This window comes from Zonotrichia albicollis, chromosome 20 (assembly GCF_047830755.1).
Source record: "Zonotrichia albicollis isolate bZonAlb1 chromosome 20, bZonAlb1.hap1, whole genome shotgun sequence".
NCBI classification, from domain to species: Eukaryota; Metazoa; Chordata; class Aves; order Passeriformes; family Passerellidae; genus Zonotrichia; species Zonotrichia albicollis.
Window position 1 is genome coordinate 12077324 of NC_133838.1, and position 25925 is coordinate 12103248.

Here is a 25925-nt window from a genome sequence, read left to right on the forward strand (position 1 = left end):
CTGGGGCTGTGTTGACGGTTCCCGGTGTCGGCGGTTCCCGGTGTCGGCGGTTCCCGGTGCCGCCGGGCGGTGTCGATGGTTCCCGGTGTCGGTGGTTCCCGGTGCCGCCGGGCGGTGTCCGGGCCGGCCCCGCCAGTTCGCATGCGCGGTGCCGCCGGCCCCATTGGCCGCCGCAGTCACGTGCCGGCCGGGCGGTGGCGGGGCTGCCGCTCCTCCCTCCCTCCCTCCGTCCATCCTCCTCCTCCGTCCCTCCCTCCCTCCCTCGCTGCTCCCCTGGCCGGGCTGGCGCTGGGAGCGGCCGCGATCGCACCATGAGCACCCTCAAGGTCTACAGCACGTCGGTGACCGGCTCCCGGGAGGTGAGCACCGGGCGGGGCAGCGGGCAGGGCTGCGCGGCTCCGTCCGTGCGGCAGCGCAGCCCCCCCGCCCCATCCTCGCTGTCCCCTCTCCCCTGCACCGGCCCCATCCGTCCCCAGAGGCACCGCTCGGTGCTGGCTGTCCCCCCACGGCCGGGGGCACCGTGCCGAGCCCCAGCGGCACGCTGGGTGTGTGCCCACCCACCCCCGGGGCTCCTCTCCATCCCCGTAACCCGCTCCTCTCCCACCCGGCTTCCAGATCAAATCCCAACAGAGCGAGGTAACCCGAATCCTGGACGGCAAGAACATCAAGTACGAGCTGGTGGACATCTCCCAGGATAACGCTCTCCGGGAGGAGATGAGGGCCAAGGCAGGCAACCCCAAAGCCATCCCGCCCCAGATCGTCAACGGGGACCAGTACTGCGGGGTGAGGCTGTGCTCCACGCTGGGCTGGGGGGGGGCTGCTGTCCTGTCCTGGATGTGCTGGATGCGTTCAGGGTGCCCTGTAAATTATTTATGGTGAGGTGCAGGGACCAGCACGGCTGTTTGCCTCGGGAAAAAGGGGACCCAGGCGGGGGGTTTGGGGCTGTGCCCGCTTTGTCCCGTCATCCTTGGCACAAGCAGCTGTGCCAGGGCTGTGGAGCAGATTGTGCCGTGGGCTCAGGGCCCCTCCTGCCTCGGCAGTGACCCTGCGGCGTTTCCCTGCAGGATTACGAGCTCTTCGTGGAAGCTGTGGAGCAAAACACTCTGCAGGAGTTCCTCAAGTTGGCCTGAGCCCCGCTTCCCCTCCCAGCCCGGACTCTACTGCGTTCCTGAGCGCCCTCATCTCCCACCACCCTCACCCGTCAGCGCTGTCCTGGCACCTCCACCTGCATCCCAGCCCAGGGAAACACCCACGACCAAAACTCCTCATTGCAGCTGCCTCCGACTCCCTCCTGCTGACCCGGCCTCGTCTCAGAGGGATCCAAAGAAAGCGCCGCTCGGGCTGTGAGCAGAGCTGGGCCTGGCTCACGGCAGCTTCCAGTGCCTCTGTAAACAGCAAAGCCTCTGGGGCTGTGCGAGGTGATCCTGGCCTTCAGCCCCCTCCTCTGCCTCGCCACGGAGGGGCTTAGGGCTGCACGGGACTTCCCACTTCTCCCAGTTGCTGTTAAAATTGTAAATTCTGCTGCCTCACTTCCTTTTTTTTTTTTTTGTCTTTTTCCCTCCTCTTCATCTCAACAGCAGAGATTATGGTAACTTAGTAAGGGGTTTTTGTTGGGTTTTTTTTGTTTGTTTTTTGGGGTTTTTTTTTGTCTTAATTTAATGCAAAAGTACTGCACAGAATTTGGGTGTGAGTGCCCAGCACGGTGGGGCTGGGGCTGAAGGCTGCCTGGGGAATGGGTGGGGCTGGCAGTGGGATCCGTGCTGCTCTGGCCGCCCTCCACCCGAGCAGCTCCCCGGTGAGCATTAATGGCTCAGGGCTGCCCCACAGCAGCTGATGCTCCAGCTGTCCCATCTTCTCCTCTTTGTGTTGGCTTGTTTGCGATCCTGGACCAAGTGCATTTTGTTTTCCTGCCAAAAAAGCAAGTTTATAACCAGTGTTGTCTTCCGAGATGCTATTAAATGTTACTGGACCTTTCACGGCGCCGCTCTCTTGCCTTTCTTTTAAATTCGGTTTTATTTTGGCTACAGGTTAAACACCGCCCTACCTAAGGATTGTGAGTCATTTCCAGCTGAGTGGGTTGTGCCTGCTGCTGCAGCCTGACACAAAGACCTTAACACCTTAGCTTGCTGTTGCTAATCAGAGGCTCCCAGGATGTGTGTGAATGTCCCACGGCGCAGCAGGGACAGGTACCAGAGCATTCCTCCCCTCTGCCCGGGGCAGGGACAGCCTCAGCCAGACGTGGCAGGGAAAAACAAACATTGGCACAGAGATTGGGACACGGAGGGGCAGGGGAAACAGCTGCTCCTGACTCTGCTCCAGGTGGGAAGGGAGGAAGCTGAGGGAGAGCTGGGTGGGTTGAGTCAGTGCTCACAGGGAGCTGGGGAAGCTGCTGGTTTGCTTCCTGTGTTTGAGTGCTGCAGCTCTGCCCAGAGGGCTCTGGGAAGAGCTCTGGGCTTCCAACCATGCCTCAGAAATCTGAAGGAAGTGGAAATTGCAGTGGAATAAAGGGTTTTATTGGGAGCCTTTGCTGAGGGCTGGGTCTGTGTGAAGAGGGAACCTGCCAGCAGCCCTGCCCCACATGAGTGGGAGTGCTGTCAGCTGGGAGTCAAGTGAGAGCTTGTCACAGCTGGAATGGGAAGAATGTGCTGGGGAAAGGGAAAGGGAAAAGCGCAGCCCCAGCCCACGGCCAGGGAGGAAGATGCTTTGTTCAGGGCTGGGCAGAGAGGGGTTCTGCTGCTCTCAGTGACACGGTGTCCTGTTGCAGCAGCAGGAGGAGGAGGAGGGCGGGTGCCTGCAGGCAGGCTGGAGCCGGGGCCGCTGCAGCTGGGGGCTGTCCAAGGGAAGGAGCCGTGCACGTACAGGAAGCCCAGCAAGCAGCAGCAGGATCTCCCAGCTGAGCCTGGCTCGGCCCCAGCCAGGCAGGAGCTCAAGGCCTTCAGGTTTAGCTCCAGCACAGACCGTGGCACTGGGCCTGTGTGTCCCCTGCTGTCCGTGCAGGTGAGAGCTGCAGGGAGCTGTGTGCAGAACGCAAACTGCCCTGGCTGCGTGTCCATCCTGCTGCTGCAGCCCCTGAGCGCTGCCCAGTGCTGGGGGAGGCTGGCAGGCTGCTGGGCAGGGCTCAGCCCGTGTAACCTGCACAGAGAGGAGGAGCCAGGCCCCGGGGAGCTGCTGGAGGTGTCCCTGTGCTGGGGAACAGCAGCCACCGTGGGGCAGCAGGGCTGGCCTGGCCCCTCTGCCACAGGGAGTGGCCAAATGGCTGCTCCCACCCAGCTCTGCTCCATGTCCAGCACGGTGAAACTGAATCTGGAAAGGAAACCTCTCCCTTTTCCCAGCCGGGTAAGGTGAGAGCAGCTCCTAGGCTGGCTGCAGCCCCCTGCCCTGCCCCGGGGAGGGGTCTCTCCTGCGGAGCAGCAGCGAGGCCCGGGGCACCAGCCCGCATTCCTGCAGGCTCCTGGAGCTGTCTGTGTACACGCGCTGGGGAAAGGTGCTCAGGATCTCATAGTCTGAGTTTCCACCCCTAGGAAAGAACAGCACAACCTCCTCCTACTCACGGCATTCCCCAAGGTTCTGACCGATCCAGCTGTGGTTATGCAAGAGCAGAAAAAAGGGTTTGCAGCCCAAAGTGCGGCCTGGCCAGCACACAGCTGCAGTGGGGAGGAAGGAGGCTCCTGCACCCCACCAGCGCTGAGCTCATCCTGGGGACAGCAGAGGGGTCCCTCGGGCACCTGGACTGTCCCCAGCAGGCTCAGGGAGCCCCTGGGCAGCGCTGGATGTTTGGGACACAGCTGGCTGAGCCAGGCCAGGCTGCAGCTCAGCCTCCAGCACCCTGGGAAGGGTGGCACCAGCTGGGTGAGTGCTGGGAGGAGGCAAAGGCAGCAATGGCCTGGATTGATGGCAATTTGGAGAGGACAGAAGAAGTTTATCTCTGTTGCTGTGTGGCAAAGGTGGGTATGAAATGCTCTGAGCTTCTCAGAGCACTGGAGCGTGCCGGGTGGGCACTGGGCTGTGCCCCAGCTCGTGTTTGAAGCTCCAGGGCCTCAGGAAGCCTTTCCTGGGGTCCTGCAGGGTCAGGCAGGGTGGCAGGGAGGGCTGGCCTACCTGAGGTGGGCGAGCAGCCGGCGCAGGTCCCCGATGGTGTCTGTGAGCAGCATCCTCAGCTCGTACGTCTGCTCCCCGCTCTCGGACCGGACGCGCAGCCTGCAGAGCTCAGGGGCTCCAGCCTGCTCTGCTGCCCTCCCCCTGCGGCCACAGAGCCCTGTCAGCCCCGGGGACAGCTCCTCTCAGCAGCAACAGCCTCCATGGCCCGACCAGGGGACAGGAGTTTGGTGTTTGGGAATGTCCTTGAGGTGAATGAGGCCCTGTCCGACCAGGGGCACCCAGACCAAGCCAGTGCCCAAACTGCTGAAGGTGCCTCGGGGAGGGTTATTTATGGGCCCTTTTTTAGCTTTTTCATTTTAAACCAGGGCTGTCTGGTAAGTGCTCTGCCCTACTTCTTTGATTAAAAATAATCTGCTTGGGGTTTATTTTCATTAGTTATTTGGGTCTTGGCTTGCCAGAAGACTGAGTGGAAAAGTGCTGCTAGTGAGACCTCCCACCGTCAGTTTCTCCATTTAATATGACTGCAAAGATCTTCAGTGGTTACAAACTCTTAGGCCTTGGCTTGCTGTCGGGAAAACTTTCACATTAATAAGTGACATTTTGAACAACAGAAGCTTTTTGTTAGAGATGTAAAATATGGCATGTTTGCCATGAAAAATTCAGTGGTTTTCCCAAAGGACCAAACTCGGCCTTTTGTCTCACTGTTTCTAAGGTCTCAAAGGGGAAAGTCCATTCTCAGCTGAACCCCCTGAACTAAAGTGCTGAAATAGGAGGAAGAGGAGATGCTGAAGGGCAGGGTGGGGGGCTGTGCCTGTACCTGTCCAGGGCAGCCAGCCCAGGTGTTTCCAGCAGGATTTCCTCGCTGCTCTGCTGCCCATCAGAGCCCTGCAGCCGGAGCAGGTGAGTGTGAGCCCTGCAGGGCGAGCAGCCAGAGCTGGCACAGCCACACAGTGCCACGTGTGCCCTGCTGCTGCCTCTCTGGAGGTTCCATGGGGCTGAGAGAGGCCCAGGGAGGAGCTGTGGGTGCTGTGCAGGGCACTGAGCATCCCCCTGCTCTCTCCTGGGGTGTCTGGGGCTCGCTGTACCTGTGGAGCTGCTCCTTGGGTGCTGTTCGTGCTCCCTCTGCGCTTCAGGGGCTGGGAAACCTCATTGGGATCCTGCTCCCAGGAGCATTTAGGACCTAGGGAGCAGAGAGGAGATATTTCCGTGTGTGGGCTTTGTGACAAAGGTTTTGGCTCCAGAAGAGGCAGATTTGGTGAAAGGAGAGAGCAGCAGCCGACAGGGAGAGCTCTCGGCACCCCAGCCAGGCCCAGAGCAGCTCTTGGGCTGAAGCTGTCCCACTTTGTGCCCCACTGGATGTCTGATTGTGAGCATCAACAGTGAGAGCTGTGCACAGCTGGGGTGCACAGCTGGCAGGCAGCTCTGCTGGGAAAAACTAGGGCTGTCACCATTTTTACAGACTTTTTTTCACCTTGTCTGTGAAAAAAGACAGGTGAAAAAAAGTCTGTAAAAGTCACTTTTTTACCTTATGAGGGTGAATTTGTAGGTGTCCATTCCTTCCTGCTTGGACAATTCTTTATTTTTTTGCTTGGGTAAAGGGGATATTTAGCTTTATCCTTGAGCACACCTGTATGAAGCAGGCAGCTGTTTCTCATGAGGGATACCTGTGCTGGGTCATTCAGTGATGCACCCACAGCCCCACTGACTGACTTCCCAGCCCTGTCAGACATTGCTTACACAGACTGCAAGTGTCTAGAAGCCAAATGAGGAATCTGTGGCCTCTGATGTCCCATATTCTGCTGTGAAAGTCTGAAGAGAAACCGCCCTGTGCTGGGTGCAGTTACGGTAAATCTGCCTTGACGATATCTTCATTTTTGGAATGACTCGTTGAAAGGGGCAGTGTTTGCAGGCAGCTCCCCCCAGGCCTGCAGGGTTACCTCAGCATCCTTTCATGTGGTCAAGCTGGAAGGAAGCTTGGCCTTTCAGAAAGGCACGCGGCAGATTTGTTTTTGGAAACCTGCTGAATTTCTATTATTTCATTACTTGTCACGTCTCATTCCTGAGCAGGATTAGTGCTGAGGGGATCCTGTGTGAGCTGCTGGCTCACAGAGGGGTTGAGACCCTCACATTCCCCTCCTACCACCTGGTAAGGTTTAAGAATGCTCCTCCTCAAGACTGAGCAGCATTTTCGAGGCAGGTTTAAGGTTTTACCTGGGATCTTGGATGTTTCCTGCACTCTGTTGGATTCTGCAGTCCCCACCACATGGCCAAGGCCAGGAAAGCTCCCTGCAAGGTCTGGCTTCTGGAACACCACATCCCTCCTGTCAGTGACCTGTAAGCAAATCTGGGTGTGGCACAAGCTCCTCCTGCTGCATCTGAGCCCAACCAAGCACAGCCATGCCAGGGAGCAGCTGTGAACCCCAGACCAGGGCTGCACAGGGAACCCCAGAGCTCTGCACAATCCCATTTCCATGGGATTCCTCACCCCAGAGCTCTGCACAATCCCATTTCCATGGGATCCCTCACCCCAGAGCTCTGCACAATCCCTTCCATGGGATTCCTCACCCCCAGAGCTCTGCACAGTCCCATTTCCATGGGATTCCTCAACCCAGATCTCTGCACAATCCCATTTCCATGGGATTCCTCACCCCAGAGCTCTGCACAATCCCATTTCCATGGGATTCCTCAACCCAGATCTCTGCACAATCCCATTTCCATGGGATTCCTCACCCCAGAGCTCTGCACAATCCCATTTCCATGGGATTCCTCACCCCAGAGCTCTGCACAGTCCCATTTCCATGGGATCCCTCACCCCAGAGCTCTGCACAATCCCTTCCATGGGGTTCCTCACCCCAGAGCTCTGCACAGTCCCATTTCCATGGGATTCCTCACCCCAGAGCTCTGCACAATCCCATTTCCATGGGATCCCTCACCCCAGAGCTCTGCACAATCCCATTTCCATGGGATCCCTCACCCCCAGAGCTCCCAGCTGGCCCGACCCTGTCCTGCTCAGCAGCTGTGCCCTGGTTTCCCCTGGCACAGGACAGTCCAGCCTCTGGCTGTGCCTGCTGACATTGCAGGGGCACTCCCAGACCTGCATTGGAGTCCTCTGAGGCTCTCTGCCTGCAAATGCGGCTTTGGCTCTTTGCCATTTCTGCGAAATCAAAAACTGGGGCCCAAGAGAACCTCAGGTGGCCAAATCCATTTAAACTGTGGCAAAACAAACTCTCACGACATCCCCTTCAAAAGGTTCTCGTTCAATCTCACGTTACGAGCTTTTCCAGGGCAACTTCTGAGAACATTTTCCCCCTCCTTTTTGTGACACAGCCCTTCATTTCCTGCACGTGCTGCCTCTGTCACAGAGCCTGCTGTGCTCTCAGAACCCTCGTTCCAGGGCAGCTTCACTGGGGCACAGGAGCCCTTGAGCCCTGATGCTGAAACGTTTCCTGTAACGGCTGCTGCAGGTGCCCGGGGTGCCAGGCACACCTGCACAGCCCCACAGGCCTCAGCCCCTCTTCTGTGGCTCCAGGAGCTGGGCTGGCACTTGCCTGCAAGGGGACCCCGTCGGGGTAGCGTGGCTGCAGCTCGGAGGGGAAATAACCGTCCATGATGTCCTGCAGGCATTGCTGAAACAACACGAGAGCTCCTGCTCGCACCTCAGCCCTGCTGGGCAGCTCCTGCCTGCGCTGCTGTGGCCGTGCAGAAAGGTCTGCAGCACAGACATGGAATCTCCATCTGCAGAAATTACTGCACAGGACACGAGAGGCTTTACAGGCACTGTGTAGCCATGAGATTTTCTGAAAAATCCTTTCCTTAGGATTTTGTCTCCTGAGAAGCTGAGAGGCCTCAGGAACAAAATGTAAACAATGGTTATCTGCTGCTGTGGAATGCAACAGGTGCATTGGGGATTGGTCTCATGGGGTTGTTTCTGATTAATGGCCAATCACAGCCCAGCTAGATTAGACTGTGTCCGAGCCACAGGCTTTTGTTATCATTCTTTGTTTTTCTATTCCGTGCAAGCCTTCTGACAAAATCCTTTATTTTAGTATAGTTTTAATATAATATATATCATAAAACAATAAATCAAGCCTTCTGAAACACGGAGTCAGATCCTCGTCTCTTCCCTCATCCTCAGACCCCTGCCAGCTGTGATGGTGTTCACTGGGGTCCCAGGATGAAGGAAGAGATGAGAATGTTGACTCCATTTTTCAGAAGGCTTGCTTTATTATTTTATGGTATATAAAACATGACATACCTGCGTGCTGGGGTGCTGGTAGGGCCGGAAGGCTCCGTGCTGCCCCACGGTGATGCCGTCCCGGTACAGGGTGACGGGCAGGGGCTCTGCCCGCCGCAGCCGAGCCCCCCGCGCCGTCTGCTCCACCTGCGCGCTGCCCTCGCCCACCAGCGAGTTCAGGTCCCTGATGTGCTCCAGGATTAAATCAAAATCAATCTGCTGCTGGCAATGAACGGCCTCACCTGCGGCACGGGGAGCAGAGTTAGGGGTGGCGGCAGGACATCTATTTATCTGTGAGAACCTGAGCTGGGATTGAGCCCTGGCACTGCCGGGCTGCCCTTCACACCTTTGCAGGATGCGCTGCAGCCTTTGCTGCGGCACAGCCCTGCCAGGGCCCTGGGCTGTGTGCTGAGCCACAGGGGCAGGGATGCAGAGCTGGAGCTGCAGCTCCTGGAGCTCCTGAGCAGCTCCTGCAGCTCCTGAGCAGCTCCTGGAACTCCTGAGCAGCTCCTGCAGCTCCTGCAGCTCCTGAGCAGCTCCTGCAGCCCACCCTGGGCTCCCCGACCCTCCCAGCAGAGCTGTGCTGTCCCCGTGCAGGATCAGGAGCTGCCCCAGCTGGACTCAGCAGATTGCATCAGGTGCAGGGCAGGTGCCAGGGGCAGCAGGGGCAGCTGCCTGCAGCAGGGCAGGGGCTGTGCCAGGATGTTTGTCTGGGGCTTTGAGGGCTGTGATGGGGCACAGGAAAGAAGTCAGAAGAGGAAATGAGAGGAAAGGGCTTGGCTGAGTTGAAGTCCTTGCTTGTTCTGCTTTTTGTACGAGTTGCAAAAGGATGATGTGAAACAGGTCAGTGAGCTGAAACCAAAACCGTTTCTGCTGCTCTCCCTCTGTCTCCCTCCTCCTGCATTTAAGGGAAGTTCTGGTCTGATACTTCCATGGTGGTTAGGAAGCAGCACTGGCTCCACAGTACAAATAATTTTCTGTTTTTTCTCTACCTAAGGAGGCAGTGCCAAAGCTGCTGGGCCCCAGAGAGCAGAGCCAGGTCCCAATCAAACCCTCACATGTGGCAGGGAGGGAAGGCAAACAATACTCCCTGATGGAGCAGGCTCTCCTGTGTACACAAAGCACCTGATCCTGCTCCACACCCACTCTGTGCCAATGTCATCAGAGCAGCCGAGCCTCAAATGTGCAGGGGTTGTGAGTTCTGCAGGAAGCAGCTGCTCCGAGGTCTCCTGAGCCATCAGGCTCTCTGCCCTTCCCCCAGAATGGGTGCACAAAACACAGGAATATGAAATTAAACCTTCTGCTGAGCTCCCTGTCTGTGTCCCTGAGAGGGACTGATGGGGAGATCCTGGCCCCCAAATCCTGAGGGTTCGGTGCCCATCCCCGGTCCCTGCTGGCAGCTCCAGCCGGCAGGGCTGTGCCTTACCCGGCCTGCAGGGGCTCCCTGCGGGCGGCTCCGCTCCATCCCGGGCTGCTCCCGGCTCCTCCAGCCGCTCCCGCGCCTCTCCAACCCAGATCAGACCGTAATCGCTCAGGAACCGCTGCGGGAGCAGAGGCAGAGCCTCAGAAACTGGGAAAGGGAGCCCGGGAGGGGTCGGGACAGGATTGTCCTGGGGCTCCTGGCCCAGACAGACAGACAGACAGACAGACAGACGGATGGAGCAGCTCTGGCAGCACAGGGAAAAGGAGCAGGAAGGATTTGCAGTGCCAGCAGAACCTCCAATGCTGTAGGAGCTGGGCATCCCCACAGCCCTGGGAATCAGGATGGAGCTCACAGGTGAAGGAGGCACAGGTGTTTGTGTGTTTAAATCCTCCTCCTGCTCCTCCTTTTCAGAGCTGAAGGGCTGTGAGGACCAAGGGGCAGCTTGGCAAAGGCCAAAGTGGGGCTGCAGTGACCCCAAGGGCTGTGAGGACCAAGGGGCAGCTTGGCACAGGCCACACTGGGGCTGCAGTGACCCCAAAGCAAAGCAGGGCTGGCTCAGGGCAGGCACAGCAGCCTCACCTCCATCTCCCAGACCTGGCTCTGCAGCTCAAGGCACCTCAGCTCCAGCTCCTCCGTGCTGGCCGGGTCGGGAGCACCTGCAGGAGAAAAGCTGCTGTTCCTGTGAGGGTCCCCTGTGCTCAGAGAGCTCCCACCCTGGCACACAGGGGCTGGAGGGGCAGAATCCACCCTGCAGGGTCTGACAGTGCTGCTGACAGACTAAAAATGCAGTTTATTCCATTCCATTACTGTATCCAAGAGGTTACAGTAGCCCAGAGCTGTGCCCACAGCTGCCAGCTCCAGCTGCAGGCAGGCCTGGAGACCCTTTGGTTTTGGTTACAGTGCATTGTATACTTTTCTTTTAGTTACATTGCATTATATACTTTTCTTTTAGTTACATTGCATTATTTACTTTTCTCTTGGTTACAGTGCATTATTTACTTTTCTTTGCTGAGCATCTCTACAGCAGAACCAATCTGTGCCTTAACTGTTATCTACAGCCTATAACTGCTATAATTACCATATTCATGTTACTGCTCTCCAATCACTAAAAGTCAGTATATTACAGTTTAAGCTAGATGTTTTTCAGTTTTCTTGCAGAGGGAAATTCTGAGACCTTTTTTCTACCTGCAACATTTGCTGCCTTGTTTGTCTGTGGAATCTTTTTGCTTGGTAAAAACATCTTGTTTGGAGTGAGTTTATCCATAAAAACCCCTTCTAACTAACACACCCTTTGCCTTTTGGTTATCCAGCGAGACTGGCTCAGCAATTCTTTTCTTCTCTATCAAAACTTGCTTCCATCTCTATTCCTTCACCAGACTCTACATGTAAAATTCTTTCTGCCAAGCACAGATAGCTGTGAGACTCTCCTGTCAAACTTTCCTGCTTCCCAGCAGTGGGAGCTGGTGTGATTGGTGCTGTTGGCAGCACAGGGTGGGAATCAAGGATCCCAGGAGGAGCAGAGTCCCTGCAGCCGGGTCCTGGCTGCCTGGCAGAGCACGTGGCTGTGGTTTCACAGCCCTGTTTGAGTTCAGAGCTCAGGAAATGGAGAGCTCAGCACAGCCCTGCCCACGGGGGCCCTGCAGGAAACGTGTGTGGGCTCCAGCTGGGGCTGGAAAGCTGCTGGGCCCAGGTAAAACCCTCCAGTGATTCACTGGAGCTGGCTTCGATTCAGAGCCAGGCTGGCCTGGGATGCTCTGGGATCTCCCAGTGGGATTTTGGTTTCTCCCAGCTGTGAGGAGCTGCTCTCCAGCTGTTTGCTCCCTTTGCTGCTCCCCTGCCCATCCTGGGCTGCCTGTGCTTGGCTTCACACCCATGGGAAGCCAGAAACGGGTCAGGAAATGATGTTTGACACCAGAGCAACAGCCACAAAGAGCAGCTCTGCCCCGGGACGTGACACGGCCCCTCTGTGTGTGCCCTCACCAGGGAGGCTGCTGGAGCCAAGGGCAGGATCCAGGATCCAGCTGTGCCCAGCTGAGCCCTGCAGCTCTCCACAGCAAGAACGATTTTTACCTTCTCCTAAAGGTGGAACGATTTTTACCTTCCTCTTCCTGAAGATTCCTTATCTTCTCTTCGAGCTCAGCGATCCTCCTGTCCTGGAGGGGCAGAACAATGGCCTGGGTCAGTCCTGGGTCAGTCCTGGGCCAGTTCTGGGCCAGTTCTGCCCTCAGCAGCCCCAGGCACAGCTGGCACAGGCAGCTCCTCTCACCCCACCCAGCCCAGGCCAAAGGGCTGAATCACCCCACAAACACCTTAATGGGGCCCAGGTGAGGGCTGGGATAAATACAGAGCTCCAGGAGTGGTGACCCAGCTCCCGCCCTCCCTCTGGGTGTGCTGGGTGCTCCTGCTCAGAGCTGCAGGGAAGGGCTGAGCTGGAAAATAAACCACTGCAGCCACTTCTTTAAAAAAAAACCCAAACAAAGAACAAAAGGTATTTATTCTAAGATTTTAGAGAGTATTTGTGCTAAGATTTTAAAGGATATTTATTTTAGATTTTAAAGAGGATTTATTTTAGATTTTAAAGCATATTTATTTTAGATTTTAAAGGGGATTTATTCCAGTCAGAGAAGGCTGCTCCAGTATGGCTCTGCCGTGTGAGCAGCTGCTGCTTCAGGAAACAAAAGGGGAGATGCATCACCATAACAGGAGGAAAAACATTAAATTCTGAAGCCAAAGAGCTGCTGCTGTTAGTGCCAGGGTGCTGAGAGTCACTGCTGCAAGGAGTCCCAGCAGGGACTGTCCCCTCTGTCACCCCAGTCCCTGATCACACTGCTCTGCTGCTTTGTAAAGGGCTCATTTGGGTAATTAACAGCAGGCCACAGATTAACTGAGCCCACACAAGGTCTGGGAGGTGGAATTCCTGTGGCAGGGGACAGACCAGGCTCAGCAAGAGGCTGATTTTTACCTTCAGCTGGATTTCTTGTGCCTGTTTCTCTACTTTCTGTTCCAACAGGGAGATTTTTTCTGCCAGAGAGGACACGAGCTCCACGTCAGCGTGAGCTGTACCTGAAAGCACAAGCACCTGTGAGCAGGGCTGTTGGTCTGCCACAGCAGGGGGGACTTTTTGGGTAGAAATCCCTTGATTCCTCATTGTGCGTGCAAGAGGGGAGCCACAGGAACGGGTCTGGCCTGGGGTGCCACCAAAAACTGATGGCCCAGAACGCCCAGATCCCTCAGGGCTTCACCCTCCGTGTTCTTTTGCAGTGCTGTCCCACAGAGCAGGAGCAGAGGGTGCCTTGAAATGCCCGGGACGCAGCCGGGCCTGGCGGGGACACTCACCCCCCGCCGCCATCTTGTTTACGGCCGGTTGCCACGACGACGAGAGGCCCGCTGCGATTGGTCCGGCCCTGGTCACGTGGCGGGCGCTGTTGCCTCGGGAACTACAACTCCCAGCATGCACCGCGCGCGTTCTCCCCGGATACGGGGACAGGTCCCGTTTTAGTCCTCAGCCCCGCTCCGCACGTACCCATCAGCCTGGCCTGAGGCTCCTCTCCCCGCGCAGCTCCTCCCGATGCCCTCACCTGCTTCCTCTGTCTCTGTTTTCTCACCTGGACCCCACTGATGCCCTGAGCTCCCCCAGCGCCTGTCCCACCCCGGAGCCTTTCCTGGCTGTCCCCACCCCACTGCTGCCTTTGCTGCTCTCCAGCAGTTCCATCTCACCTGCTTGAGGTGAGCAGGACAGCCCAATTCTCCTCCCTGTTTTACCTCCTTTGATGGGGACAGGTCAGTGATCCCCCCAGTTTCACCTCCTTTGATGGGGCGTGCACAGAACCACAGCCGGGTTTGGACCCCAAAGCCCATCCCATCCCACCCCTCCATGGGCAGGGACACCTTCCACTGTCCCAGGCTGCTCCAGCCCTGCCTTGGGCACTTCCAGGGATGTTGGCTGTGCTCACGAGGCTGTAATTTCTACTTGCCCAAAAGCAGAACTAAATTTGGTGACGTTTTTCTGCAGAATAACGCCAGCTCTGGGCGGAAGCTGGCGGGAGCTCACCTCACCGTGATGAAGCACATCACCGTGATGAAGCACATCACCGTGATGAGCACATCACCACGATGTGCCCCAGCAGCACCAGCCCAGACAGCAGGTGTGTGGTGTGGTGTGTGCTCCCAGCACGCCCCAGTGACTTTATTCTCTTCAAACCATCTTAAAATAACCGGATCCCTTTTGTTTCCCGTGCTCCCATCCCCTTTTCTGGGTTCCCTGCAGGGTGAGGGAGCTCGGGGATCTGCAGCGAGCACACGGAGCTGGGGTTAAAGGAAGCGTTTCCTTTATTTAGGATTTAACTGAAATCCCGAGGGATGCCTTGGCTCCAGCTCCACCTGCAGGGAAGGAGGTTTGTTCCTGCCAGCCCTCCGCTGATCCAGGGAGGGTTTCAGTCGCTCCTGGATGGGTGTGAGCACAGAGAGACCCAGGGAGAGGCAGAGCTGAGGGGTTACAGCCTTTCCTTGGGCTTTTCCTTTGGGCACGCACCGTTGCTCGTTTTTACATACAAAACCCCCACTGTAGTATCTGTTTCTCTGCTGCTTCCAGCCACGTGCTCACCCCTTTACGTTCTTTTATCTTATTTTGCCACTTGGCCTGTAAGCTCTATGCAGTAACTCCGGGAGAACTGAAAGTATCCAAATATCTATAACATATATCTAATATATATTAAAATTTCTATATTCTATCGCCTATTCCTGCCATGCCAGGGGATGTGGAGGAGCAGCTCCTCTGCTTCCAGCCATGTTTGGCGTCCTGTGCTCACCCGTTTACATCCTTTTACCTTATTTTGCCACTTTACATCCTTTTATCTTATTTTGCCCCGTCTTTAAGCTCTGTTCAGTGACTCCGGAAGAACCGAAAATATCTGTATATCTATAACATATCTCTAATATCTATCTATAACTGAAAATTTCCATATCCTGCCCTTATCCCTGCCATGCCAGGAACAGGGAGCTGCTGCAGGGGATGCAGAGGAGCAGCTCCACTGCTTCCAACCCTTGGTATCCTGTGCTCACCCCTTTGCATCCTTTTGTTTTGCCACTTTACACCCCTTTACATCCTTTTATCATATTTTGCCACCTAGTCTTTAAGCACTATTCAGTGAGTCTGGAAGAACTGAAAATATCTATAAATCTATATCTATATATCTATAACATACACCTAATATCTATGAAAATTTCTATATTCTGCCCCTTATCCCTGCCATGCCAGGGGATACAGAGGAGCAGCTCCACTGCTTCCAACTCTTGGTATCCTGTGCTCACCCCTTTACATCCTTTTATTTTGCCACGTTACACCCCTTTGCATCCTTTTATCTTATTTCGCCCCGTCTTTAAGCTCTGTTCAGTGACTCCGGAAGAACCGAAAATATCTATATATCTATAACATATCTCTAATATCTATCTATAACTGAAAAATTCTATATTCTGCCACACCAGGAGCTGCTGCAGGGCATGCAGAGGAGCAGCCCCGCGGGTCCCTCGCACGTCTGGCGCCCTTTCCTGCCATCACCGGGGACCTTCCCCCTTTGGGGCCGGGAGGCGCGGTCGGTGCGCGCTGCCCCCGCCGCCTTAAAGGCTGGGGCGGGCGGGGAGCGGCACGGGAGGCGCCCGCGGAGCCCCGGCCATGCAGCGCTGCCGCCTGCTCGCTCTGCTCGCCCTGCTCGCCCTGAGCCTGGTAAGCAGCATCTCCCTCTGATTGCTGCTCACACCCGCTGGGGTTGGGGTTTACCTTGGGCTCTGAGCGCTGTGAGCTCAGCCAGGGCTTCGTGCTGGGCTCCAAACGCTTCCACGTGGGGTTTTTTTGATGCTTTTCTTCACCTTGAGGGTATCACGCAGCTCTGGAAGCCTGGAAGGGCTCTCCAGCCCATTCTCCAGCCTTTCTAAGCCTGGCAGAGCTCTCCAGCCTCTGTAACCCCAGCAGGGCTCTCCAGTCCATTTTCCAGCCTTTCTAAGTCTGGCACAGCTCTCCAGCCCATTTTCCAGCTTTTCTAAGCCTGGCAGAGCTCTCCAGCGTCTGTAACCCCAGCAGAGCTCTCCATCCCATTTTCCAGCGTCTGTAACCCCAGCAGAGCTCTCCATCCCATTTTCCAGCCTCTGTAACCCCAGCAGAGCTCTCCATCCCATTTTCCAGCCTCTCTAACCCCAGCAGAGCTCTCCATCCCATTTTCCAGCCTCTCTAACCTCAGCAGAGCTCTCCATCCCATTTTCCAGCCTCTCTAACCTCAGCAGAGCTCTCCATCCCATTTTCCAGCCTCTCTAACCTCAGCAGAGCTCTCCATCCCATTTTCCAGCCTCTCTAACCTCAGCAGAGCTCTCCAGCCCATTTTCCAGCCTTTCTAAGCCTGGCTCAGCTCCCCAGCCCATCTCCCAGCCTCTCCTGCAGCGGGGATGCTGAGCTGGAGGGGACTCAGGGCTGTGCTTTCCTCTCCTCTCTGGGTTTTTTCCCTTCCTGCTGGGGCTCCATGGGCTGAGAGCAGGGCTGAGGGACATTGGGGCTCTCCTGGGTGTTAGGGATGAACCCACCAGCACTTTGGGGCAGCTTTTGGGATGATTTTTTTTCCCCCTACAACGTGTTGGGGCCAGATCTGTCTGTGCTTATTTCACTCTGAAGTTCCCCACAGCTGGGCCCTGCTGCTGCCTGCCCGGGCTGCATTTACATTTTGGGATTCCCCTCTGTAAAGGAGGCAAAGAGAGCAGAGTTTGGGCTCTGCTCCTGGTCCTTCCCCATCTCCAGAGGGCCCTGAGGAGGGGTGTAGGACAGACTGGGAAATGGAATTGCTTTTCCAGCAGTGTTGGAGAGGGAAAGGGGCTGCCCTGAGCTCACCCCCAGGCTGCGCTGCATCCCCACCCCGGCTGCACCCCCTGATTGCCCAGCCCGGCCTCGGGGGTCCCTCCTGCCCCTGCCCCTCGCTCCCAGCACGGGGATTCCCCGCACCGAGCCCTTCTCGCTGCGCAGGGCCGTGCCCGACACCTCCTCACCACTTCCTCCGAGCGCGGGGCCGCTCCCCGCCCTGCGCTTCCCCTGGTGGCTGAAAGCCCCCGGTGAGCGGCAGGGACAGCGACTTCCCTCCCCGAGCCCAGGGACAGGAGGGTGAGGGGAACCTGCGGGGGGACAGACAGGCGGCTGTTTGTCTGTTTGTCCTGCCGGGGCTGGGCAGGATGGGCTCTGGTGTGCCCCCTTTCCTTTTGCCCCCAGGACCATCCTGGGCAAGAGATTTTACCCCCAGAACCCCCCTGCTCCTTTTGCCCCCAGGATTCCCCCCTGCTCCTTTTGCCCCCAGGATTCCCTCCTGCTCCTTTTACCCCAGGACCTCCCTGCTCCTTTTGCCCCCAGGACCATCCTGGGAAGGGGATTTTGCCCCAGGACCCCCTGGTCCTTTTGCCCCAGGACCACCCTGGCAGGGCTCTGGGGCTTTCACCGCCCTGCTCTGTTGGAGGGGTGCCTGAAGCTCTTTTCTCTGCCAGTCCCTCTGCCAGGCGAAGGAGGAGGACATGGCCAAGGATGACAAGGGGAAGGATGCGGTGTCCCCGCCGAAGAATGCTGCCCCGAACAACGCCACGGCCAGCAGCAGCGTGAGCGCGCCCGGCGCCAGCGCCCCGCTCCTGTCCGCGGCTCTGGGGGGGCTGGCGGCGCTGCTGCTGCACCTGCGCTGAGCCCGAGGGTCCTGCAGCCCCCCGAGACCCTCCCCAGGACGGCACCGCCCCCGCTCCTGCCGCTGGAAGCGTTCCCTGGCCCCGCCGAGCAATAAACGCTGGTGCCGCCATACAGGGCTTGTCTGCGCCTTCTCCCGGTTCGGTACCGGGGCTGCCGGGGGTGTGTGGGCGCAGAACCGGCCCCGTCCTGGGGCTTCAACCCTCGGGTGGGGCCAGGGCCGGGACCTTCGAGCGAGCATCCCCCGAGCGGTCCCGGGGCCGTCCCCGAGCTCGGCTTGGCCGGTGCCTCCCTCCTCACAGTCCATGCCCAAGGAGCCGCCGGTGCCCGTGGGCACTAGAGGGCACTGGGATGCCATCCTGGCACCAGCATCGGGCTGCGGGAGCTGCCAGGCTGTGGGCACGACAAGGACAAGGACACCAGCCAGCCAGGCAGGGCTGTATCTTACACACGTACATAAATACAGTTCAGGGGGCAGGAACGCCTGTGGGGAGGGCCCTGCTGCTCTCCAGAGGGTGCCACGCTGGCCGTGTCCATGGCATCCTGCATGGGCCGTGCTCAGGCCTCCACGGAGGGAGGTGGGGTGGTATCTCCGTGATGGAGAGGATGGTGGTCATCCCCCACACCAGCAGCTGGGGCAGAGGAGCTGGGGATGCAGCGTGGATGGGTCTGAGGCCTCCTGCCCCCGTGTGGGGACGCTGGCACGGTGTCCCCAAGCTGCCCTTGTCCCTCAGAGCACCTGGATGTCCCAGAGCTGCGTGGGTCGCTCCTCAGCCATGTCCCACACCACGGCGTGGTCCCGGTCGTAGCTGCGGCCGCCTGCAGAACAAGGGGAGGTTTGGGGAGGGCAAACCCAGCTCCTGATGGAAACACCCCGTCCTGGGGTGTCCCTGGGCAAGCAGGGTGTGCGGGGCTGAGGGCTCACCCTTGATGTCCAGCACCATGTCCTCGAACATCTGGCTGTGGATCCGTCCCTGGCTGTCCACGCTCCAGGTCTGCCGCGGCAGCCGCGTCTCGGACCAGAGCACGGCCTTGGCGCCTTTCCCCGCCGGCCCGATCACCTGCAGGCTCATGGTGGGGGCCACCTGCAGGGGACACGGGCAGGGAGGGCCCTCTAGGGCGGCTGCATCCGGACTGGGATGTGGGTGAGCAGGGGGAGCCCCTCGGTGAGAGGTGTGGGTGGTGAGGGGGATAAAAGCTCAGCAGGGAAGGCAGAGATGGCCTCACACCATCTCCAGGGGATGGAGATGATGGCTGTGCAGATGAGTTGGATCCCTGGGAGAAGGCTGAGGGGTGGGGAGTGCCCAGAGGAGCCCTGCCAGGGCCTGCCCGGGTCCCCTGGGTGGTGCCGGCTGCCACTGCCCAGCCCTGACCTGGTTTTTGATCAGCCCGTCCTCGTAGTACCACATGGAGCTGCTCTGCTCGCTCAGGCTGGACACCACCACCCTGCCGGCCTTCATGTCCTCCACGTCGTCGGGCACCGAGAGGAGGAGCTGCAGCTCCCTGCTCCTGATGTGGAAATAGACCCTTCTCTGCAAGAGAGGAGCCTGGCTTGGCACCCAAACCCTTCTCTGCAAGAGAGGAGCCTGGCTTGGCACCCAAACCCATCTGGCTTTGCACCCCAAACCCTTCTCTGCAAGAGAGGAGCTGGGCTTTGCACCCCAAACCCTTCTCTGCAAGAGAGGAGCCTGGCCTTGCACCCAAACCCGCCTGGCTTTGCACCCAAACCCGCCTGGCTTTGCACCCCAGACCCGCCTGCCTGCAGCTCCTCACCCAGCTGGGGCTCTGGGAAGGACGATCCTGCACTCAGAAAGGTTCTCCCCATTGTTCTCCCCCCCAGGATGTCCCCAGGGCGATGGCTGTGCCCGTGACCTGTCCCTGGCAGCTGGCACAGCTCACCACACTGCCATGCTGTGTGTTTTACGAGGCATTGCCCACAGGGAGCATTTCACCACAAAGGCAGCCACTCCCAGGGTGGGGGACAGGAATGTGGGGTGACAGCACCGAGCAGGTGGCACCTTTCCGGTGTCAGAGCTGCCAGGATGCCCAGCTCCCCCAGCCCAGGGCTGGCAGCTCTGTGTCCATGTGAGCCCCGGGGTTTTGGGCTCACCCCAGCAGGTGACACAGCCCTGTCCCCTCCCAAAGGTGCCCCTCACCTGGCGGATGGGGTAGAGGGAGCCCACGTGCTGCAGCCCGCTGTAGGTCAGCCAGTTGGTGATCTCAGTGCAGTCCAGCAGCCACTGCCGCCCTCGGAAATCACCGTGCTCACACAGCACCCAGCTGGGGGACAGGGGGCACAGGATGGGGACAGGGGGCACAGGACAGGGGGCACTGAGGGGGACAGGGGTCACAGGATGGGGACAGGGGACACCCAGGGGGACAGGGGGGCACAGGATGGGGACAGGGGACACCCAGGGGTCACTCACATCCCTCCTTTGACCCGCACGGACAGCACGTGGTTGTTGAAACCCTCGGCCTGCAGGCTCCGCACCTCGGCGTTGAGCTCGATCTCCTTCCCCTCGAAACACTCCAGGCCGTGCAGGAAGATGGAGGGCTCTGAGAAAAACTGTGGGATTGGGGGGAAAAAGGGGGAGTGAGGGGTCCTGGGGGGCTGAGGCAGAACTGGGGGTGCCCCTAAGAGGGGAAAAACAGAAGGGAAGGGAAGGGAAGGGAAGGGAAGGGAAGGGAAGGGAAGGGAAGGGAAGGGAAGGGAAGGGAAGGGAAGGGAAGGGAAGGGAAGGGAAGGGAAGGGAAGGGAAGGGAAGGGAAGGGAAGGGAAGGGAAGGGAAGGGCTCACCAGCGGAACTTTCCTCAAGGAGCAGATGGCGGTGGAGCACAGGCAGCCCATGGCACTGAGCGTGGGGTACTCGCCCTCGGACAGCACGTGCTGCTCCCCAGTGAAGTCCTGCCCGTCGAACAGGATCCAGCTGGTGGGGAGGACATTCCCGGGCTGACAGAGCTGTCATGGAGGGCACCCATCCCTCCCCAGCACCCCGACACCCCACCTGCCCCCACGGACTCGGCAGGAGCGCGGGGTGAAGGCTTCGGGCAGGGCACCCTGGTCCTCCTCAAAGGCCACGTGGTCCCCCAGGAAATCCGGCTCTGAGAAAAGCAGGATCTGGGGAGGGAGCACAGGGCTCAGTGAAGGGGCAAAGCATGCCCACCACCCCCCAAGGGGCTGCAGCCCCTCCCCATCAGCAGCCCTACCTTGGAGACGAAGTGCAGGTTGTGTTCCCTGACCTGGAATCAAGCAGAGCAGGGCTGGTGGGGGTCTGGCTGTGACCCCACCAGCCCGGGGGGTGCCATGGGTTGGGGGCTGTCCCTCACCTGCAGGATGGGCTGTGCAGAGGCGATGTGGCAGTCGGTGGCGCCCCAGTCCTCGCAGCTGCGGTACACGCCCTTCTCCAGGATGTACTGCTCCCCGGAGTAGTTGGGGCCCTCGTAGGCCACCCAGCTGCGGGGGGAGGTCAGTGATGGCCCGTTCCCCCCTCATTCAGCCCCCATTTCCCCTGGCACACTCACACCCCGCTCAGCACGTGGATGGACTGTGTGACGCTGCCATAACCAGCCAGCCCCGTGTCGGGCAGCGCCTCGCTCAGCTCCACGCTCGCGCCCGCCTCGAAGTCCATGGCCTCAAACAGCACCAGGGCTGGCTCTGAGAAATCCTGCGGGGAGAAGGAGCCCCCCAGGCCCCAGGGTCTGTCAGGGGAAGGGGCTGTCGGCTGGGCACACGCACAGTGAGCTCCTGCCTGGCTTTGGGCACCCAAAGCTGCCAAAGCTGCCAAACCTTGGCCTGGATAATTTTGGGGATCTCAAGCCTTGTCCAGCTGCCTGATGCAGGCAGGGACGGCTCCCTTTGGGGGTGAGGATGGGATGGGGGTGCCTGGCTCTCTCAAATCCCTTCCCCAGCCATTCCCAGCCTTTCCTCACCGTCCGGATGAGCCGCAGGGACACCAGCTCCGGGCTGTAGCCGCCCCAGTGCCTCCAGTCCTGGTACTCCCCTTCCTCCAGCAGGTACTGGTGGCCACGGAATCCCTCCTTCTCGTAGCCAACCCAGCTGTGGCACAGGCAGACGGGCGCTGAGGACTCCAGAGCATTTCCACGTGCTGGGGCATGGGGGCACCATGCACAGCCTCTCCCCCAGGTGCCCCAGAGCCATTCCACAGCCCTTCCCAGGGGTGGCCATCACCTTCCCGGCCCTGCCCTCCCCGTGGCACTCACCAGCCCCCCAGGACACGCAGGGAGCCCACGGTGGGCAGGGCTGCCTCGGGCAGGCGCCTCAGGTCGTAGATGTCTCTGCTGACGGTGAAGCTGCGGCCCTGGAAAGCTGCAGCCTCATAGATCAGCACCTGGGGACAGGTGAGGAGGGTGAGGAGGGGACAAGGTGGGGTGAGGATGGTCCCAGGGCCAGCCCAGGGTTGCTGGGAGCTGCCCCAGAGCTCACCTGAGGCTCACCAGGTCTCTCCACGACAGGGCAGCCCTGGAAGGAGAAGGAGCCCCAGTGAGGCTGTGGTGGCAAGAGGAGACATTGCAGGGACATCTGCTGCCACCCTACAGAGCCTGAGCTGGTTTTGGCTCATTTTCATTCAAGAAGCCCTTTTGGAGCTTTCCCTCACCCCTGACCCACAGGAGCACTTCCCAAAGCCACGTTTGGCCTGTTCCCACACCGTGATCTCACTGATGGGAACCAGGAGCTGCCAGAACCCACTCACAGCTGGACACAGCACTCACCAGCCTGATGGGGTGCATGGAGCAGATGGACGGCTCCTTTGCTCCCCACGCCTTCAAATTGGGGTACCCGCCCGGCTCCAGGACGTAGGGATCGTCATCAAAGAACGGTTTGGAGTAAAGCAGCCACCTGGGGATGGGGAAAGGCGTCACCCCCTGTTCCTGTCTGTGCCCACCTGGGGAATGGGGAAAGGTGTCACCTCCTGCCCCCCTCAGTGCCCGAGCCCACCCGCAGCCCCCAGCCCCGGGTCCCCTCACAGGCCCGAGTGCACGATGATGGAGGCGGCCGCCAGCGCCTGGCCCCGCTCGCGGGTGTCCTCGGCCGAGCCGCTGAAGCGGAGCCGGACGCCCTCTCCGTTCTCCTGGGCGAACAGGCTGATCTGGGGCGTGCGGTAATCCTGCAGGGACGGGACAGCGTTCGGGCCCCGCTCCTCTGCCCGGAGACAGCGCTGGGGGCTCCGGGGGTCCCGGCACTCACCCGCACCACCCGCTTGAAGGAGCCGATGCGGAACGGGCGGCTGCCGCGGGGGTGCCCGCTGTGCCCGCTGTGCCCGCTGTCCCCGCTGTCCCCGTACGCCGTCCAGGGGTTGTCGATCTCCACATCCCCTTCGGCCAGGACGCATTTGCGCCCTCGGAACCGCGGCTTCTCGTACATCACCCACCTGCGAGCGCCGTGGGGGCGACACGGGGGAGACCCGGCGTTACCGGAGCCCCCCGGGGCAGAGCGTGGGTGGGGACGGGATGCCGGTAATTAACAGCGCGCCGGTAATTAGCACGGGCAGCACGGGCCCTCCCGAAGCCCGGGCTGCCCTCCCCGGTGTCCCGGCCCCGCCGCTGTCCCTGCCGTCCGTACCCGCCGCGGATGACTCGGATGGAGATGGTGTGGGACAGCTCCCAGGACGTGGCGTCGGGGATGTCGTCCCAGATCTCCCGTTTGTGCCCCGCGAAGCCGGCCTCGGAGTACAGGATGATCTGGGAAGGGTGACACGGCTGCCACACCGCCCTGCCCGGCCCGGCCCGGCCAGCCCGGCCCGGCCCCACCGCCCTCCCCGTACCTTGCCGGGTCTTGTGTTGATCTTCAAGCCCTCCTTATCGTCCTGCAGTGGAGAGCCCGGGGGTCGGGCGGGTGAGGAGCGCGGGGGGAGCTCGGCTGCCGCAGCCATGTCCCCGCAGCCTCGCGTCTGGCGTCTGCCAGGCCCTCCCACCGCCCCGGGCAGCCACACCTGAGCGAGCATTCCTGCCCTGCCGGGGATCGGCCTCCCGTCTGCCCCCGACCCTCCTGTCACCTGCCCGGGACCCTCCCAGCAGCCGTGGTGACACCCTCGCATCCCTTGACCTCGTATCCACCATCCCAGTATCTCCCATCAGCCATCACCCACCCCAGTGCCCTCCCATCACCACCCCAGTATCTCCCATCACCATCCCAGTGCCCTCCCATCACCCATCCCAGTGCCCTCCCATCCCCATCCCAGTATCTCCCATCCCCATCCCAGTATCTCCCATCCCCATCCCAGTATCTTCCATCACCCATCCCAGTGCCCTCCCATCACCATCCCAGTATCTCCCATCACCATCCCAATGCCTGCACTCTCCCCCACGGCCTCTCTGACCGGAGATGAAGCACCAGCCCCATTTTGGGAGCAGGACAGGATGATTCAGGGTTCACCCCCGCCCCCGGGGAAGGAGAGCATTCCCCAGGGCTGGATTCCCCGGGATTCACTCACCAGGACAGGCTCGAGGCTCAGGGTCACGCTGCCCTCTGGCTCCTCGGGGACAGCAGGGACACAGCCCGAGCTCAGCGCTCCCAGCACGGCCACCTCGGGGCCAGCAGGGCCCAGCCCGTTGTGGTGCCCGGGGCAGGCTGGCTCCGAGCCCCCGGCGCCGGGGCACACGAAGCGGCCGTAGAGCACACTCTTGTCCAGGCGGGAGTAGGGCTTGCCCTCCTCAGCCCCGGCTGCCCGCTGCTCCAAGAAGTGCGACAGCAGCGCCATGCCCTTGAGGACGTTCCCTCGGAAGGGCGCGCTGCTCTCGCCCGCCGCTTTGTTGTTCTCATCCTGTGCCAGCGAGCCCCCCTCCACCCACCCCTCACCCCCCAAGCCATTCCCGGGCACCCCCCGGCGGCTCCCCGCGGCCGCCCGCTCCTCGGGGCTCAGGTAGGGGTTCTCGATCTCCTCCTCCTCGGGGGGCTCGTGGGGCCGCGCCGGGGCCGGGCCCCGCTCCAGCAGCTCCCGCAGGGCCTGGGGCAGGGGCAGGGCCAGGGGGGCGCGGGGGGCCACGCGGTGCTCGTGGATGGGCGGCAGGGCCGCGCAGCGCCCCAGCGCCGACGGCCGCGGCTGCCGCGGGGCTTTGGGCGCCTTGCGCATCTCCGAGGGCTCCATGTTCCGCAGCGTGTCCACCAAGATCTCCATGTCCACCAGCAGCTCGGGGTCCTCCTCGCTCGCGTCCGGGGGGCTCTCGGCCGGGGGTTCGGGCGCTGGGGGCTCGCTGGGGGGCTCTGGGGTGCTCTCAGGCTCTTGGGGGTCTCCCATCGTCTCATCCCCCTCCAGCTCAATCTCAGCCTTGGCTGATGCCGCTGTTTCAGATGAAGGCTCTGGACCATCGTTCTCCTCTGAGGGGGGGGTCTCGGGGGTGCTGCCAGCCCCCGGGGGGCTCTCTGTCCTCGCTGGCGTGGCTGGCATGGTGCCATCCACGCCTGCCACGCTGCCCTCACCCGTGCCAGCCGGAGCAGCCTGGCCGGCGGAGGGACCCTGTGGGGAGCAGCTCACGCTGCTTTGGAGGTTCCCTGGCCTGTCCCCGGCCCCCGGAGCCGCCTCCGCCGGCGCGGGCTCGGCTTGTGCTGAGTCCTTCTCCTCGGGAGATGCCTCCTCCGGGGGCCCAGCGGCCTCTGCGCTGCCAGGTGAGCTCTCCGAGCCCTCTGCAGCCCCCGCAGAGCCGCTGCCCTCCTGCCCGGGGCTGTCCCGCCGTGCCGAGGCCGCGGTGGTCCCGGCAGTGCCGAGTGTCCCGTTCGGAGCCCCCCGTCCCTCCGCGTCCCTGCCGGTCCGCAGCACGGTGACCTGCCGGGCCCTGGGCAGGGCGGGGGCGCCGCCGGCCTTGGCGGCACCGGGGGCACCGGGCCCGTCCCCGGGAGCCGCCGCGGGGCGCTCGGCGGGGCCCGTGGGCAGCAGGGTGCCGTGCACGTAGCTCTCCCGGTGCACCGGCACCTCCGGGCCTGGGGAGCCGTCCCCGCCGGGCCCCGCCTTGCCCCGCTCGTCCTGGCGCCGGGGCCGCTGCGCCGGGGCATAGACCTGCGAGAAGATGGGGCCGTGAGCCGTGAAGCCCTTGCGGAGACCGGCGGAGGACGGGGGCTCCCGGTGGGCCGGGGCGGCGGGGCCGGAGCCCGTCTTCTTCTCCACGATCTCCCTCTCCCAGGCCTGCAGCAGCAGGGACACGCGGGACGGGCTCCCGTCCCGGCCCCGGGGGCTCTCCAGGCGCCGCGACACCAGCGAGACCTTCTGGAAGCGGGAGCGGCCCTCGGGGGCGGCCGCGGCCCCCGGCTTCATGCTGAGCTCCGCGCTGGAGATGAAGGCTCTGCTCTTGCTGTGCCGGAACGGCGGATCCATGCCGGGGAACCGGGCAGGGCACGGCTCCGGTCCCGCGGTGCTCCCCGCGCTGCCGGGCTCAGCCCCCGCGGCCGCCGCGCTGGGCAGGCAGAGCTGCGGGGAAAAAAGGGGTCTGGGAGAGCAGGGAACAACCCCAAACCGCGG

General features: G+C 60.7%; 3 protein-coding genes across 6 annotated transcripts; 1 reads left to right on the forward strand and 2 right to left on the reverse strand.

Annotated features, from left to right (window-relative positions):
* The first annotated feature begins 195 nt into the window (after positions 1–195).
* On the forward strand, positions 196–1974 carry SH3BGRL3 (SH3 domain binding glutamate rich protein like 3). Its single transcript, XM_074555512.1, has 3 exons — positions 196–359; positions 616–783; positions 1065–1974. The coding sequence occupies exons 1-3, from the start codon at positions 312–314 to the stop codon at positions 1128–1130; spliced, it is 282 nt and encodes a 93-aa protein (XP_074411613.1). The 5' UTR covers positions 196–311; the 3' UTR covers positions 1131–1974.
* Positions 1614–13389, reverse strand: UBXN11 (UBX domain protein 11). 4 transcript variants are annotated; one of them, XM_074555509.1, is made up of 12 exons: positions 13279–13389; positions 12718–12818; positions 11854–11908; positions 10335–10411; positions 9759–9873; positions 8354–8574; positions 7647–7724; positions 6310–6430; positions 5184–5278; positions 4916–4983; positions 4099–4239; positions 1614–3517 (listed from the first exon to the last, which is right to left on the reverse strand). In XM_074555509.1, the coding sequence occupies exons 1-12, from the start codon at positions 13280–13282 to the stop codon at positions 3355–3357; spliced, it is 1239 nt and encodes a 412-aa protein (XP_074411610.1). In that variant the 5' UTR covers positions 13283–13389; the 3' UTR covers positions 1614–3354. The 4 variants fall into 4 exon arrangements, with proteins under 4 accessions (XP_074411610.1, XP_074411609.1, XP_074411611.1 ...); XM_074555508.1 differs by lacking the exon at positions 13279–13389 and adding an exon at positions 13092–13129; XM_074555510.1 differs by lacking the exons at positions 7647–7724; positions 13279–13389 and adding an exon at positions 13092–13129.
* Positions 13390–17993: 4604 nt separating this feature from the next.
* On the reverse strand, positions 17994–25781 carry CRYBG2 (crystallin beta-gamma domain containing 2). Its single transcript, XM_074555975.1, has 19 exons — positions 23934–25781; positions 23238–23327; positions 23036–23154; positions 22661–22844; positions 22441–22580; positions 22186–22312; positions 21899–21934; positions 21676–21803; positions 21385–21511; positions 20977–21119; positions 20782–20908; positions 20662–20694; positions 20460–20572; positions 20252–20381; positions 19881–20020; positions 19611–19734; positions 18828–18986; positions 18380–18539; positions 17994–18273 (listed from the first exon to the last, which is right to left on the reverse strand). The coding sequence occupies exons 1-19, from the start codon at positions 25779–25781 to the stop codon at positions 18185–18187; spliced, it is 4017 nt and encodes a 1338-aa protein (XP_074412076.1). The 3' UTR covers positions 17994–18184.
* Between the last annotated feature and the right edge of the window lie 144 nt (positions 25782–25925).